General features: G+C 42.0%; 1 protein-coding gene across 5 annotated transcripts; it reads left to right on the forward strand.

Annotated features, from left to right (window-relative positions):
- Positions 1-37: 37 nt before the first annotated feature.
- On the forward strand, positions 38-17,085 carry LARP7 (La ribonucleoprotein 7, transcriptional regulator). 5 transcript variants are annotated; one of them, XM_074338578.1, is made up of 13 exons: positions 38-173; positions 5,377-5,580; positions 6,129-6,229; positions 6,302-6,385; positions 6,522-6,686; positions 6,767-6,860; positions 6,952-7,305; positions 7,390-7,534; positions 9,123-9,271; positions 10,049-10,170; positions 13,042-13,201; positions 13,447-13,538; positions 16,740-17,085. In XM_074338578.1, the coding sequence occupies exons 2-13, from the start codon at positions 5,379-5,381 to the stop codon at positions 16,818-16,820; spliced, it is 1,749 nt and encodes a 582-aa protein (XP_074194679.1). In that variant the 5' UTR covers positions 38-173; positions 5,377-5,378; the 3' UTR covers positions 16,821-17,085. The 5 variants fall into 5 exon arrangements, with proteins under 5 accessions (XP_074194679.1, XP_074194681.1, XP_074194682.1 ...); XM_074338580.1 differs by having other exon boundaries at positions 10,052-10,170; XM_074338581.1 differs by having other exon boundaries at positions 51-205; positions 10,052-10,170.
- Positions 17,086-17,721: the final 636 nt, after the last annotated feature.

Consider the following 17,721-nt stretch of genomic DNA (forward strand, 5'->3'; position numbering starts at 1 on the left):
GCCCCTGCCTGGGACGTCGCGGCGGCGCAGCGCCTCGGTGCGTCTTTCTGAGGCGTCCGGCAGAGCCGCGTCGCTCGTCGTATGACGCGGATACAACCACGACGGTAAGAATCCGAAGACGCGAAAGGCTCAAGGACGCAGTCTCTGGCCCTGTGTTTCGCGGATTGAACAGAGTAAGTTCCGAGTGGACTCTAGGGTCGCTCAGGTGGGTGAGGTCAATCCGTCCCGTCACCTGTCGTCCCTGCCACCCCGCCACCCCTCGAGCCCGTCGGCGCGCGGTCCTGTTTCTCTGCGCACGCGCAGGTCCTCTGGCCGCGCGGGAGTTCCGGTTGTTAGAGGCGGGGCCCCGCGCCGTGTTCCGTGGCCGGAGGTTCGGGGCCCGCCGGCGCCGGCGCGGTGGGGCTGCTGCCGACAGGGGCGGTCGTCACACGCGAAATGGTTACTTCACACATTTGAGCTTTGGCGGCCAAAGGGTAGCGAAAGTGAGGACTTGTGTTTTAAAAAAATTAAGTCTTTTTTTTTTCAGGATGCAAGTCCTTGTCATCAAACAGAAACTCCAGTTGTGGGAGGGCTAACAAGTACCGAGTGCTGAGTACTCGGGTACTGACTGCGTGACTAAGAGGAGGGGAGACATGAGCGTTTCGTTAGGGGCGACGTGCTGGTGGGAGACGGCGCTTCACCTGGGCTTGAAACGGGGTAGAGGTTTGTGGGCGCGTGAGACAAGACTCTGCAGAGCAGCGGCGCGGGGGCAGGAGGGCGCCCGTGAGTGGTCGGCCGCGGCCCCAGCGGCGCCCTCGGCCTTGAGGCGGACCAGTCCCCGCACGTCATAGCTGTGGACGGGCTTCCCAAAATGCGTGGACACGTCAAAACATCTCCGTGTAACTTGTCGGCAAAAGTTCCGAGGCTCTGAAATGGGCGAGAAAAAAAACACTGGGTGTCGTGTCTGGGTGTCGCTCTTCCAGGTTATCGCTGCCTGTCCTCGTCATTGAGCTGTTTTACTGTTGTGTACGTTGTAGGAAACGACCACAATGGAAATGGTCTTGCAACTAGTTAATCTTTCAGTTACTGCCCTGGCCGGTTTTGCATCTACTAACATTTATTTCCGTGTTCCTGAGTGTTCATATATGTGTGTCTGCTTTTTAAATTTTCCTTTGAACTGGTTTTTAACACGTAACTGGTTCCTTGATTATCTTAACTCTTTGGCATGCAGTCATTTTTTGTTTGTACAAGATTCTTGATTTTACCTTTTCGTTAAAATTTATCTTTTAACAACTTCATGATATTCACAAGAATATTTGAAACCCACCCAAAATCCCATGGACTGCTGGGTGAGAATTCCCGAGTCGGAACATGGAACGAGTGCATGGTTATGGGTAGCGAGAGGTTCTAAACCATGGGCTGCGTGGCAGTCAGGCCTGAGCTTGCGAAGCTCGTAGCTCGCACCAGGTCTCTTAACCTTTGAGCCTCTGTCACAAAAGCTGGGAGAACCCCCAGTGGGATGTGAGGATTACAACAATGTATGGAAAGTAATTTGCATTGTTACACTAACTTTTATTCTTTGTTTAAAGCCCTTGTTTAGACCCCAGTTAGCGGTCACTGGTTATTTAACAATTTTCTTGAAACGTGTGTCCTGTTCCAACAAGATGCTAAGGAATTTCTAACGTTGAGAATTTTGTATAACATCAGAGTCACAGAATTAGATCTGGCCGCACACGGGCTCTGTGTTTTAGACGAGTTAACACGGTTTCTGTGAAGAATGGGTGACCACTAGAACAGTTTATAAACTGTTCCCATGTTATAGTGACACTGGTTGTGGAAAACACTGGAGATAGCTGTTCCAGAGGCGGAATTGATGGGACTCAGTGCTAGGTTGTTAAATGATAAAATAATAAGTAATGGTTACATGTTAATGAGTGTGCTGTATAGTGCCGATTTGAAGTCTTTATTTACATTACTTTGATTAATCTTTCAAAACCCTGTTATGTAGGTACACTTTTTATGCACATTTTATAGACCATAGAGAGATGCAGTAACTTGCTCAAAATCCATACAGCTCGTAAATAGCTCGATGAGCTCAGTGGAACGTGGCATCCTTAAGTCAGAGGAGGTGAGAACAGGCCTGGGTAAGACAGGTAGTGAGTTTGATTTGCAGTGTGTGCACTGACCACACACAGCCTGGTCACCACAGCATGTGGAGAAAGACTGAGGACCAAGAGTGTAAGGAGATTGTAACTGTCATCTTCTCAGCCATGGTGTAGCAGGAAAGCTGAATTGTGCTACATCTTCTGTGAAATCCATGCTTTCCTCTAAATGAAGGTATGTTTGATTAGCTACAGAATTTATACTATTTTTAAGATGTCAATTGCAAACATGTATTATACACTCCAGGTAAGAGTTTCTGAATTTAATGCTCTAAGCCACAAAAATAATCCTTCAGAGAAGCAATGGAGGAGAGAGTCTCTGGGCTGAGATATGAGAATGATGGGGAAAGTCTGGTTTCTGGGAGAATTGTGACTCTGTGCATATGCAGTTCTGTCCACTATTTTCTTAGATGGTAGCTTTGACAAGCAAAGGAATTGGAGAGCTGGTAGTCACCCTTTATAATTTGTAGTTTTTTTTCAAAAGGGAAAGTTAGCAATGGATCCTGTTATAGTGATAATCATAGCCATGCTTGTATTTTATTTATGATCCTACCCCCTTACAAAAGGACTTGAAATGCTTAACACTTTACAGCTTATAAGATCCTTTTAAATACATTAATTATTCAATAAATGCATCAGTTGTGATCAAGCTAAAGTGCCTCCTGCTCTTAGTGACTGAGGGGGTGGGTAGGGTTAAGGTAGCAAGGGGGGAGTGGTTTTTAAGATTGGGTCAAAAAGAAAGCCTCATTGAGCCACTGGTTTGCAAGACCTGAATGAAGAAGTAATCCCTACAGATGTGGTGGAAGGTAAAGAGCAGCAAGAGCAAAGGCCTTGAGATGGGAATGGCCTTGGCATGTTACGAAGAGCAAGGTGTCGTGTTGTGTTTGGGGTGGTCTGCTGGGAAGAACTCAGGAGCTGGAGTTAGGTAACCCCTGACCAGATGGAGCAGGGCCTGGAGTTAAGTCACCCCCCTGCCTGCCAGACAGCAGGGCCTGGTGGGTCACAGAGAGGACTGGGTTTATTCTGAGTGTGATAAGAAACCTTTGGAGGATTTTGTGCAAGCGGTGAACATGACATGGCTTCAGCTTGTAAGTGATGACTGGTTGCTGACTGAGAGTTGATGACGATGGAAGAAATGAGAAGCAGCTGTGTTAGGATGTGGTGATTGAAGCAGACGCAGGGACAGCTTGGACGGGGGTCTGAGGGGAGAACTGCAGTGTTTGTATTCAGGGTATAGTCGATGAAGGTAAAGGTAGAGCTAGCAGGAGTGCCAGTGAATGGGGGGGAGAATTAAGGATTCATGTCTCTGCCCTCTCTGCGCTTTTGTAATTGGTGTTTTGTGAGATGTGGTAAACTAGGCCAAAAATAGGCTTGTTAGAATTTGAGAGTTTAGTTTTTGCCATTTTAAGCTTAAGATCTACTTTAGACAGACAAGCAGAGGTGTCAGACAGTTGAATTGGAGTGGGGAGCTAATGGGAAAAGTCAGGACTGGAGAATTTAGACTGGGAAACATTGGCATAGAGCTGGGACCCTCAGAAAGGATGAGTGTGGATAAGGGCGCCCAGGACGGAACACATGCCTAGGCGCATGGGAAGGAGAGGAGGTGGAGATGGAGGGAACGCTGCTGGAAGCCGGGTGGACAGTCCTGCAGGGTTACCAAGAGCAGATGCTGCGGAGAGGTCAGTGGTACAGAGTCGTGGAAGGACAAGGGACGCCCCACAGGACAGTGGGGGAGGGACGCAATGTGCATATGCACAGATGGGTTTCTAATGACGACTTCCAGGGTGTAGCTCCATTTTATGTTATGCTAACATCATCTAAATACTTCATTATGCATATATTTTCCAAATTCATACACGGCTGATCAACTGAAGCCTGTTAAAATGCCAAGACTCTTGTTGACTTTGGTGAGAATGCACGTTTGGTGGGAGATTGAAGAGGGCTTAGTGCCCTCTTCCTGGGTCGCTTTGAAACATGATTTCTGTTACTGTCTGCAGTGTCAGCGCTGCAGCCAGGTTCTAGCTGACAGACCCAGGAGACACAAGGCTTTCCTGCTGTTTACTGAGCTTTAACGTGTGGGGACAGCATCTTCATGTCATCTGTAGGCCTGCCCAGCACTTCCGAAATCCAGCAATTAACCCAAATCCACTGCCTTTTTTTAAAAAACCCTTCATCTCAAGTGAGACTGAGCTTATTCTCAGGCAGGCCCGCTTGTCCGAGGCCTGATGGTAAGCCTTGCTCATGTCATTTTTGTACGAACCTCTAGTGCTTTAAGATGACACAATATAGTCAACAAATAATCTGAATGACTGCTGTGTACTAGAACTGGGGATGGATGCATCAGTAAATAAAAGACAAGTCACTGATTTCATCAGCCCTACATCCTAGGAAGGATAAGCAACTACAATAAATTACGTGCTAATGTTAGAGATGATGTGTGCCATGGGGAGAAAGATGTTTGTCCAGAAATTTGTGATTTTACATATAGTTGTGGGAGAAGACCTCCCTGAAGTGACATTTGAACAAGACTTGAGCACATCAGGGAGGGAGGCGTGCCCTGTAGATGGGGTGTGAGAGCAGCAAGCTCAAGGGGCCAGCTTTAGTGCAGGCTGGTGGGAAGACGCAAAGTCTGAGGGAGGGGGAGACAGGCCAGCTAAGTGAGTTGAAGGAGGGGGTGGGAATTCTGCCCCAGAAATAAAGACTGGGCTGGGCAAGTAACCTGAAAAAGGCTGGCTCTACAACTTATTCCAGCTGAATTCTGCTTAGTACAGAAATTAACATTAAAAAACCAAAATGAAGAATCGTTTTTCACTGGAGTTTTTGAAATGCAAATAACCTTTTTGAGGTCTGTTGAGAGGAAATGACCCTTAATCTTACACTTAAGTGACTATAAGTGTGATTTGGTGACAAGATTTTATAGACTAGGATAAGCTGGTCCTGCCATTTAAAAGGGCGTAAGTAAAAAACTAAAGCTACCTATATGATTCATGACCTGGGAGGTGAACTTCCTCTACAAGTAAAAACAAGGCCGATGGAAAGTGAGCAGGGCCGAGCTAAACATTTTTAAATGAAGCAAAGCCAATGAAAGCTGATTGTTGGAAACGTCTGGGAAGTGTTCTTCTGAAAGACTGGCCTCTGGCAGTGAAATCTGAGTCCCACCATTCCTTCAGAAAATTGAAGACGAAATATTTTTCTCTATTACCAGACTTAAATATTTACCTTTTTTAATTCACAGGAATGGAAACTGAAAGTGGAAACCAAGAAAAGGCAATGGAAGAGGAAAGTACTGAAAAGAAAAAAGAAGTAGAAAAAAAGAAACGGTCTCGAGTTAAACAGGTGCTTGCAGATATTGCTAAGCAAGTGGACTTTTGGTTTGGAGACGCAAATCTTCACAAGGACAGGTTTCTTCGTGAGCAGATTGAGAAATCCAGAGATGGATGTAAGTTTGCAAAAGTCCAGGATGGAACCGGTGGAGGTGTGCTGCCTTAGTTACTAAGTCACCCAGTTCTACAGCTGTATATCTGCACTGTATTATTATAGTCAATTATGTATACACTGCATATTATCTAATATACATGTATCATGTCTTCATACACTGTAGTACATTTGTTGTATACATATGTACATGTGCACGTTATATTTTAATTTTCAGATTAAATATTGCAGCTCATGACGTTATCACTAAGTGTAAGGACTCAGTAGGATTCTGCAACTTCAGACCAAAGCCGTTATTCCAAAACCATTCTAGAGAGCAGTTATATTAACAGTGCATTGATTGATTTGTCCTGTGTATGTCAGATGAGTTGGGAAGCAGTGAAGGTCTGTGCTGGGGAAGTGAAGTTCAAGATCTAGAGAGCATTTCACTCCTTCTAATACTAATTCTAGTAGGAGGGATGAGTGTTCATTTGTGAAAACTCGAACTCTTAGCTCTGGCCGCACCTGCCTAGAGACTGCATTTTTATTTCCTCACTTTTGCATTTCCATTAGATGTTGATATATCACTCCTCGTGTCTTTTAACAAAATGAAAAAATTGACCACTGATGGGAAGTTAATAGCCAGAGCATTGAAAAGTTCAGCTGTTGTAGAGGTAAGAATTCTTACAACTTTTTTTAATCACGCAATTCAATTAGATTGTTAACCGTATGTCCTCTTTTTAAAGCTGGATTTAGAAGGGACCAGGATCCGGAGGAGGAAGCCGCTGGGAGAGAGGCCACAGGATGAGGATGAGCGGACAGTGTACGTGGTACGTAAGCCAGCTTTCTAACAAAAGCCCCGAGCACCGCACCCAGTCAAAAGATGAAACTCTGTAATGTTCAAGTAAGAATTTATTGACCTTGAGTAAAAATCCTTATGTGTAGTACGTTTCTAATTTATTCTAGGAATTACTTCCCAAAAATGTCAATCACAGCTGGATTGAAAGAGTGTTTGGGAAATGTGGCAATGTCGTTTATATAAGCATACCGCACTATAAGTCTACTGGAGATCCAAAGGGATTTGCCTTTGTGGAATTTGAAACAAAAGAACAAGCAGCAAAAGCTATTGAGGTAGGTTCAGAACCTAAAAGGAAAAGCAAAGATATTAGCAGGTGTTCTAAATGGCAACATTTTTGCTGATTACATTTCAGTTTCTTAATAACCCACCTGAAGAAGCACCAAGAAAACCAGGTGTATTTCCTAAAACGGTGAAAAATAAGCCCATTCCTGCCTTTAGAGTAGCTGGTGAGTGACTTCATGTTGACATTTAGGGAAAGTATATTTTCACTAGATATAGTTGGAGAAAAAAAGAAAACTAATGGCAGCCTTGTTACAGAAGAAAAGAAGAGGAAGAAGAAGAAGAAAGTGCGAGTGAAGAAGGAAGATGGTCTCCAGAGGGGAGAGTCAAATATGGACGCGGGCAAGGAGAGCGACGGCTGCACAGGGAAGAGGCCCGGGGCTGCATCTGAGGGCTCCGAGGGAGAAGCTGCTGAGCCCCAGAAGCCACCCTTGAAGAAGAAGAAGAAACGAGAAAGAGCGGAAGTAAGCGGTTCACCTTCAGTCAGAGCAGGGAAGAGGAAGAGAAGCAGGTCAGAGGACGCAGAATGCCTCCCCCCCAGGTCAAAAGTCAAAAAAACTGCTCAGAAAGACAACCTTAAAAAGGCACCGGAAATGTGCAAGGAATACAAAGGTACTTGTGACGCAGAGGTTGGAATTTGGTAGATAGGTTATCTCATTTCTTAAACTAAGTCTTTCTCGTGTTTATTTCTGAAAGATTTAGAAGTTTCCACTGAAGAGGAAAAGGACGCTGGAGACGTAAAAGATGGGTCCCTATTGAAGACGAAGAGGAAGCACAAAAAGAAGCACAAGGAGAGGCACCGGATGGGGGAGGAGGTCATCCCCCTGCGCGTGCTGTCCAAGTAGGTCCACGGCGTCCACAGCGCAGCCCGTCACCATTGCTCAAGTGCAATTCCACGGTGCGAACAGAGTTGCACGTTAGCAACAGTAACGGCCTGAGCCCTGTCTGCACACGCGAGTGCTGCACGACTGGGTAGTGAGGAGGAACCACCACACTAAAACATGGAAGCACTTACTTGTCAGGTTCCAGCAAATGCCTCCATGTTGAAGTGGCGGGGGTTCCTAACCGACTGGCTGCTGCAGTTTCAGGGTGCAGGGCAGGTCGGGGAGCTGCCAGGAGGGCCTTACCGGCACTAAAACATGGAAGCACTTACTTCACCGGTGTTAGAGCAAGTACGTCCATGTTTAAGTGACGGGCAGCCCAGTGCAGGAAGACCTTGGGGTGAATCGTGAACATTTTTAGGCTGTTAAGTTAGAGAATTTGTGTGTTTGGGGACACCTCCACTGAAACATGGAAGCACTTACTTTTGTTCACGCAGCAGGTACCCCCATGTTAAAGCAGAGGGGATCCCCATTGTCTCTAGCGAGGTTGCCATGCTGCATCTGGAGAAGCATTTGGGACTCACTTCGACTAAAACATGGAAGCACTTACTACTTGAGAAGTCTCAGAAAGGGCTTCCATGTTAAAGTAAGAGGGAGGCCCGACGAGGGCAAGAGCCAACACAGGGGAAAGCAAAACGCGTACCTTTGGGCAGGAAACTTCTGGACCCTCCAGGTCACTCTCGCCACGAGTCCGTCCCCTCTGGAAGGTTAAAGGGCAGGACTCCAGGCCTCGTATTTATAGTCTCCTTAACTCCTGAATTCCTCTGCCTTTTTATCTCAAAGCATCTGTAAGAGCCTTTTGTTATTCTAATGTGTCAGCTCACAAGGAAGGGACGATCCTGGGTGGGTCTGGGTCCTTTCCAGCCCTCCGCTTTTTTTTTTTTTTTTTTTTTGGAAGTATACAGATGTCAATGTTAACAGCTAAAACCATTACCACAAGATATCCTCCTCTAAAAAAAATGCCTATCTACTTGTTTGATGGTCTAGATTAGGGGGAACAAAGAGCCCTGGCTGGAGCCCGAGCGCCTTTGTGCTTCTGGGCTCCGGGCTCTGGCTGTTTGAAGAAGCTTCTACTTGTTAAACGTATGTAAATGGAGAAATTGCTTCCAGCGGGTTCTTCCTTCTTAGACATTCCTTTTGATTCGAGTAAATACTAAGGAATGTTATCTCTGAAATTGGAAGCACCTTAACTACATAGTAATGTTTAAATTTTAATCTCTCATTTCCCCCCCAGAGATGACTGTGGTAGTAAATTTACTAGTTAATTAACTAGTTCAAATCTTTTATTTTCAAAAATTCAAGTAATTGAAGTATACTCAAGAATTGAATTGCAAATTTAAAACATTTAATCTGAATGTAGGGGCAGGGGAACTCCCCTTTGCTTGTTTGCTGGATGCATTTAGAACTCGGAAAATAATTGGAGTGTGTGTTTAGCAAAGAGATGTTGGGAGGAGTGCTTGCAAGTCACTGGATGTATATGTTTAGATATTTACTTTTCATTTAATCATCTGTTACCACTCTTTCCCATGCATGTGTTTTTAATTACAGGAATGAATGGATGGATTTGAAGAAAGAGTATCTAGCACTGCAGAAAGCCAGTATGGCTTCTTTAAAAAAAACAATATCCCAGCTAAAATCAGAGTCAGAAATGGAAACAGACCAAGGAGTGAATAAGTCCGGAGTGAAAAATGAAACAAGTAACCATCAATATGAGTTTTTAAGCATTACATTGGATTTACATACTAACATAGTATTTCCGGGTTGTTATAGTATAAACTTGAACTGTTACAGTGGTCATTTATTAGAGAATTGGTGATTTGGCAAGTTGTCCAGATGTGATTTATTCTTGATGTAAGAATATTTCAAGGGCTGATTTAAACAGTATCTTTTTTAATCATAGCTGTTTGTTTTCATTGCAGTTTTCATTGTTAGTCACATTTAGTAAGAAGTGCCTCACTTAGGAATTGAGCAAGTTTGTGGAAACAAAGATTGTCATTTCATTCCGCAATATTAACCACAAGCACAAACAAAACAATTTTTGTGTTATCTTCTATGTTAAGATACATTTTAAATTCCTGTAATACAATTTTCACATCTGAATTATATAGAATATTCTTCTATATTATTCTCTGCCTGTTTATTTCTTCATTAAGCGTAGAGTCCTTTGTTACTGGGCTCCGGCTAAGGGGGCTTTTTTTTTTTTTTTAAGGTTTTACAAGTGCTTGTCTAACAGTCCCAGTTAGCATTTGATAAAGATCTTGTATTTTATTTCATGGTAATCTGTAATAAGCAGTATGACTTATGTCTGGAGACCTGTCCCAAGCCCCAAAAACTTACAATATTATAAATTACTTAAATTGTCCGTTAAATTTGAAGTTAAGTAACTTCATCCCTTTACGCGGTCTAAGAAATGATATGATGATGTTCTTCTGAAGTGCGGGAGATTTATTTCTGGCCTTTTTCTTCTCAACCAGCAGCAAACAGTGCCAAGTGCTGTCCCCCAGAGAAGGCCAGCGCCGCTGGACCCCAGTTTGTGAGTGGCGTCATTGTGAAGATCCTCAGCACCGAGCCCCTGCCTGGCAGGAAGCAGATCCGGGTAAGGCGTTTCCGCCCCAGGGAGCTGTCCCTCTTGCCCCTTAAGAGCTCCCCGATGTGAAAATGTTCTGAATATGGAAAACGAAGCAAATCAAATTGGAATTTGTTCCTCTGTGGCGAGCTGCTTGTCAGGTTTGCTTCCAAAGTAACTCTGAAGTTTGATGTGAAGCAAAATCGAAAGACTGAGCTCCTCACTGGGTCAGATGTGCTGTGAGCCCAGTTCTGACCCTTCTGTAGGCACGCTGCAGTGTGTGCCCACTTGTATCAGTGCCCTAAATGGTTGGTTAGTTGTGTAATGAGTGAGGGGACCTTACTGCTGTCGTCCTAACTGCAGGAGTAGAGAGACTGAAATGCTTTCCCAGTAGTCACTCTCTTTTCTGTTTTTAGAAAAAAATGGATTTTAGAAAAATGCTTAGCGCCAAAAGTGTTTTAAAGATTTAATCAATATTAGAGTTGGTCTAAATGATTTTAAAATTGTAATCATCTGCTGTTGTCAGGCTTTGGAGCAAACTAGATAATTTGTAATTTGTTTTCGTTGGTGCTCTTAGCTTTCAATAGATTCCTAAAAGATTTTGTGAGCTAAAAAAATTAAAAGTTATTTTGGAATTAAAGAGATAATATAGTTATTTTTTTCTTACCATGGATTTAGTTTATTTTTGCCTGTTAATGAATACTCTTGGAAATTGACATTTTTTCCTGAAGGAAACGCAGGGTATTCTGGAGAAAAGAGCCTTTTATAAGTTGATGTTTAAAATTTTTTGGTATTTTCAATCCGTGCTGTTTATTTTAAAAATTTGAAACAATTGCAGAAAGGTATAAAGTATTTTTAAAAACTACAAAAAATTTGCATGCGTGTGTAAATCATACGTAATTTACAAATTGCTGTTCATACTGTATCCAACAGCCTTTTGTGCAGCACTATTTATTATTGGCATACTCTCGTGGGGGAGCGCCATATTTCATTTACCCTTGCCCTGTCGTCCATTTAGGTGAGACGCTTCCTTTTCTAAACTGTGTAAAATACTCTTATTGTGTAGCAAACCTGTCTGATTTCTGCGCGGACTCCAGCACTGGCTTGTGGGTTTTGGTTTTGCAGCTCATTCTATGACATCATAACCGTTGAGGAAGCTCAACTGTGGTCGTGTGTACACACTATGTCACTAGCACGTCAGTTTTAGATTCTTTTGTGATACTCATGAGGGATTTGGTTAGACCCAAATTATATTGCCAGCTTGCAGAGTACTGTAGCAATGTAGAATTTGGGTTAATAAAAATAAAATTAAGGGTGTAAATAAGGCTGTGGTCACTTAGACTGCAAAAGATTTAATAGAAAAATTACTCAAAAGTTTGTTATTTGGAATGACTGACAGTTAATTAAAGAGCTTTTACATTTTAAGTGGTAATTATGTTAATTACAAATTCTTTATTTATGATCATAAAGTCATAAAGTGACTAGTAATCAAGTTAATAGTTCCTTACATTTACTGGAACAAAAGTGAGCTATGAAGATGGTGACTTCTGTGTGTGTCTTACCCGGTGTGATTACCAGACTAATTCGTCATTCGAAGAAGGATTTTAAATGCAGAGGTTACCTTGAGATTATAATGGATATTTAGTAAATATCTTTTTAATTGCAGCAATTTAATCGGGCTGATAACCCATGAATAGAGTCAGATTTTATCAACTTGAAACTGGTTATTTTTCTTAGTACTATTAACTACAGAAATGGGAAGAAGTGGCAAATTTTGTCTCCAGTTCTTTTTGTTATTATTGAATTAGCAAACATTTATTAAGTGCCAGTTCCGTGCTAGGTAGCATGCTGAGTGTTAGGGTGAGTGGAGACATATCCCTTGCTTCTGCAGACTCAACAGGTTTTTACTACTTAGGCTTTGCTATTAACTGATCAGCTTCTCTTACTCTGTGATAGATTTTATTTCCAGGTGTTGCCCAGTTCTTCCTATAATTCAGACTATAAAAATCCAGCATCTAAAAGTTCTCTAAATGAATTCGGTCTTGAAATTTTGGGTCAAAACTAAAGGACGAGAAGGGTGAAGCGATTTTTTTCCAGTTGGGAATTTCCAGTTACTTCTTTAGCTTCGTGAATGGAAGGTGATGAATTAAGAATTAGTGTAACATTCCTGCATAATTGCATCGTATTTACTGTAGAAGCTGTTGTGGGGGAAAAAATTGATTAGGAATGCAGGAATCTTGTTAATTTGCCTTCACAGCAGGCTTTCTAGTAAAACTTTTCCTTGCTGGGTTGTTTAGAAGAAGTTGCTTAGGTATTTTATCAGGAAGTAAGAGCTTTTGGGCTATATTCCCATAATCCGCCTGGGTACCTAGAATTTTTGTAGATTCCATGAAACTTCATTTTTCTTGAGTTGTTATAAAAAGTTGACCGTTTTTACATAAATGTTTTAAGTCGGATGTGATTTTGTATAGGTGAATGGAAACACACCTTCTCCCTCAGTCCCTGTGGGTTTTTGTTTTGTTTTTAATTTGACTCCTTATTCTAGCTACATCCACACTTGGAATCTTTTCTTGAGTTGTGGGTGGGGGAGTATTTGTACACCCTGCTCTACAAATCTGTTGTCCTTAAGCAGTATTTCCCTTCCCCTTGACATTCTGAGGATGTGGCAGAATAAGAGAAAGCAAGTTAGGATTCGAGTTTTTGTGAAATTGGTTCTCAGCTTTGCCCGTGTCCATTTTCAAAGAGCATTTGTGTGCATTTTAGCACTGTTTAGGTAGGACAGTTCTCATTTTAAGCTTCATGTGGCTCCCACAGAACACGTTCTGACACAACTGTGGGAAGAGTTTTAGAATCATCGTGAAACATTCTCTGTACTTGACATATCTCTAACCCCTGATGCAGGACACTCTGGCAGCAGTGTCAGAAGCTGTGTATGTCGACCTGCTCGAAGGGGACACGGAGTGCCATGTTAGGTTCCGAAGTGCTGAGGATGCCCGCGCAGTCTTGGAGGCACAAACGGACATTAAAAAGAAACACTGTTGGGAACTCGAGGTCCTTTCTGGTAAACGTCACAGAACCTTTCTTTTTAACAATTCTTATTGTGGGGAACTGTGTTTTCTGAGTTTGGCTAATGGAACGAGAGAGAGAGAGAGAGAGAGAGAGAGAGAGAGAGAACGCTCTTAACAGTCAAAGTTGCATTAAGTATAATTTGACAGCTGGTCTGGTTCTGTTACTGAGACTAATGCTTTGACTATGTCTCTTCTCTGCCCTTATGCTCAGTGATCAGTGTTTTTGTTTGTTTCTAAGGTGATCATGAACAGAGGTATTGGCAGAAAATTTTGGTAGATAGGCAGGCCAAACTTAATCAGCCTCGGGAGAAGAAGAGAGGCACGGAGAAGGTAAGCAATTAATGTTTCCTTTGTTTTAGTTTGGGGTTTTTGTGGTTCGTTTTTTGTTTTGGGTAGCGTTTTGTCAGAGGCTGTCTTCTAAAAGGAGTGTGCAGTCCTGAAGGAAACTTGTTTTTGCTGTACATAACAGATTTACAGGGGACACTGTGTTTCCAATTGAGAAGAATACTTATGTCTCTATAGTACACAAAATTAAAAGTGCTTTCCCCACAAGGGTACGTTATTTTAATTTAGAGTTTTCTGTTTCTCATTTGTTTTTAAACCAGTGGTGTAACTTAAAGCAGTCTTGATTTCTGGTTGCTGTGTGTGGTGGTTGGGTGGTAAATGATTATTTAAACATTGTCTTAAGGGTAAAAGCACAATGTATTTAGAATGTGGGTTTTGAAGATATGAACCTCCAGAGATAAGATTGAGAGATTTAATGTATAATGGTCCCTATGGCAGTGATAAGCTTTATTTTTATCTAGAATAGTCAACAAGTGATATAAGCAAGCTTAAATACGTTAAATAATTTAAAGCAAGCTTCTCTTTCTGTAATTTTATTTTAAATGACACTAATTTATTGAATCGTTGCTAGTGAGCTGTCAAGTTTATTCTTGTGAAACAATAATGATACATGTAAAGGTTAGTACATCTTAAAGTGCTTAGAACAAAGTAGGGCACATAATGACTATGTTGCTATATCAAAAATTTTAAATTACAAAAGTCATATAAGAGTAGGACTTTTGTATTTTATATAGTATAAAAGTTAGAAAAGTCTAAAAAGATGTGCATCCTTTTATCACTGGTTAGCATTTAGAAAGTTATACTTTCTGTATTTTAGGTTTGTGGATATGGGGTCGTATTTATAAAATTCTTTTTTCTTTTTAAGTGTTTTGCACCAGCCTTGCATCACCTAAGATTCACTGGGTTTAAAGATGATTTGGGGGGAGGTTTCCAACTGGGCTTTGTTAATTCTGCTGCCTTGAATGCAGACAATTTGCTCAGATGGGGGCCTCCTTCCTTCCCCTTTCAGGCCTATGAGGTGTTAATTTGAAAGCCTGCTTGAGAGTATTTAAATGTTAAAATGATTAATCCAGAACTCAGCACTGAAATGAAGTCACTTGTTAAATGATACTTACCCTTTAATTGGTGTGTGATTCTATTTACATTTTTTATATTTGTAAAACTGGGAATTAGTGATTTTGTTTTTCAGAAAGACTCCATTCCATAAATTAAATTTAAGGCCAGGGAATACACACTGACTAGGGAGTTTTGTAAGTTGGCTTGGAGCACAGTGAGTAGCTCTGTCACTGAGCTGGAGGGTGCTTTTCCTGATCATGTTACTTGTTGCACCATTAGGCCTGTCACTAGCATGTGTTTGATAAAGAGAAATGTCATAAAGGAGAGGCTCCTGGCTGAGGTCATGGAGGTGGCTAGCTGGCTCCTGTCGTGACATGAAGAAAGGGCCACACAAAGCAGGTTCTAAAGAGGTTTTTAGAGGAGAGGGACAGACATCTTTAGTTTGTCTACCTACTTTTTGGTTAATTTAGTTACTATTTTTGAGTGCCCATTGGTGTTAACCACTGTTTAACAGCTGGGGATACAGCCCTGAGTGACAAAGTCCCTTCCAGGAAGCTAAGAGATAAGCACCATAGTCGGGGGATGACAAATGCTATGCAGAAAGACCTCATTGGAGGTGCTGTGCGACAGCTTCACATCAGATGAGTTTGTCTGGGAGGTGGCATTAGAGCTGACGTTGGGCACGTGAGTTTAGAGGACAGCTTTGCAGGCCGCGCGGGCAGCTTGACTGGGAGGGCCGTGGTCAGGGCGTGTGGAGAAAAGGGAGCCGCCCTGAGTGGGACAGATGCCTTTCTGACATGACAGCCGGCAGGGTTGCCTTTGGTCCATAACTGAATGAAGGAAAAGCACTGATAAAAAAATCCTGGCTCCTGATTTTCACGTTGTGGAGTAGGGTACTGGGGCCAATTCCCTGAGCCCCGTCACGTTATACAGAATTAAAAGACAGAAAAGGAAGAGGGAAAGAAATTTCATTTTCTACATTCGTCTTCTTCCATACAAAAGTCAGGTACAGGTACATAAATGAAGACCTCACAGACGGTCAGGAAGGTGCTGGAAAGACCTGCCACGGGATGGGTCTCCCATCTTCCTGCCAGACGGAGTCAGGGACCAGCTGCTGCAGTGAGGCTTTGCGCATCTTTCTTTGGCTTTTCAAGCCCCTTAAAGCATATTTTAAAGCTTTTCTCTACAAATTACTGATATGTCAGACGGTCGTCCGCAGGCAAAGGCAGAATCCATAGCATTTGCAGAGCAAACACATGGGTGTGAGTTTCTAACCGTTGACTCACCTCACTGAGGAGTAGGTTTTTAGTGTAAACTCAAGTCACTTCCTGCCCATGGCCATGGCCACATGTCACCAAACACTTCAAAGAAGCAATGTTAGCAATTGCTCGATAAAACCTGTTTTTTAAGAAAATAAGATTTTTTCTTTCCTCCAAAGCTAAATGCAGTATTTAAAATTTTTCCAACAAGAAAGCTTTTGTAATATGTAGACATTTAAATGGTCTTCTGCTTGCCACATAATTTCACTTGCCTTCTTTAACCATATTCAAGTGTTTATGTTAGCATGTAATAAACAGTAAGTACTCTTAATAACAGATCTTTATTTGGGGTATTTTAATTTTCAAATTGGTAAGCAACTGTAAACACACCTTCGTGTAGCTCTCAGCCCAGAATAGGCCCAGAATGTTGTGTTCAAGTAACATGGCTTCTGAGGCATGGTACAGTCTCTGAGAGCCACAGCCCTAACGAGGTGTCTTGGCAGTTGATACTCAAGTGCAAGGGGTTAGGAAACGACTAACAGGTATGGATCCTGAAACTGAACCCTCCTAAAAGGTAAACAAGATTGCCAGCACGGAGTGGCTATTTTTAATTGAAACATTTTTAGTAATCTGGAACTAACATTGGGAGGGTTTTAAATAATTTAAAAATTTAGTATCTATTATACGTGATAAACCATAATCTAGACAGTTCTTTCTGTAATTGATTTGACCAAACTTAATTATTTCATTTATCTACCTCTCCCTGTTTTAAAAGAATTCATTCAGACTCATAGTTGTCAAGTTTCTCTAGTCATAATTATCTTTGTTTCTGGGTATCCAATACAGTAATCTCTGATTTCTTTCTCTATAGTTAATCACCAAAGCTGAAAAGATTAGACTGGAAAAGACTCAACAAGCAAGTAAGCATATTAGATTTTCTGAATATGATTGAAAAAAGCTTTTGGTTCACCTCTTGAGATTTCACTGGATTCTTGAGCTGCTTTTAGGAAATCCATCTTCATTATGATAGTAAATGCCTAATGAATGTTCTTTAAAACCTGTATTTACTTACGTACCTGTGTTCTTTGTGGATAAGACTTCTTTCTAGAGATGAGTACATTGTATAGCATAATTTTTCATTAAACATTTTATTTGTTGAAATTATCTTATATAAATCAACCTCAAAGTGATTTAGTGAATAAATGTTTTGAACATTATCATTAATTTTGTTGTTTAATATTACTAAAAATAATCAGTACCACATAAATACATGGCTTAGGAAACAGGGTTAGCAGTAGACGGTCACTGTGCTTGTTGTTTTGTAGCTTTTCCCATGTCACAGCCCCAGGTATCCTGGGTGTGTTACTACCATGTTGATTTGTACAAAGCCTTACATGTGCTCTTTCATTGTGACTGCGCGCTGCTTGTCTGAGCCTCCACGAACAGACCACATGAACTGTTCCCAATTAAATGTTCAGTTTTAAAAGTACTGAGTTTGTTTTCCATAAATGAAGTTAAGACAAAATAAGAGGCAGTGAATGCTATGAACGCAGGAAAAAACTCTGGGAATCAGCGATGTGATAAGCGAGGTCTGTCATTTTATTCCGGAACATCACCAACGGCGCATTTAGGCCTTCCCAGGGCTGGACGTCCGGTGTCTTACCCCCGTCCAAACATCAGGAGAGAGCTGGCTGGCCACGGCTTGCTTCCTGGCTCCATCAGTTCTGCCCAGAAATGAGGCGTGATTGGGCCGCACTCCTGGGTGTCGTGGAAGCCTGCACCTAGGTGCTCACATGGAGAGAGAGGGGTGACAGGCCTCTGGTGTTGGCGTGACAGCAATGTCACTGCCTCCA

The sequence above is a fragment of the Rhinolophus sinicus genome, linkage group LG07 (assembly GCF_036562045.2).
Source record: "Rhinolophus sinicus isolate RSC01 linkage group LG07, ASM3656204v1, whole genome shotgun sequence".
Classification (NCBI taxonomy): Eukaryota; Metazoa; Chordata; class Mammalia; order Chiroptera; family Rhinolophidae; genus Rhinolophus; species Rhinolophus sinicus.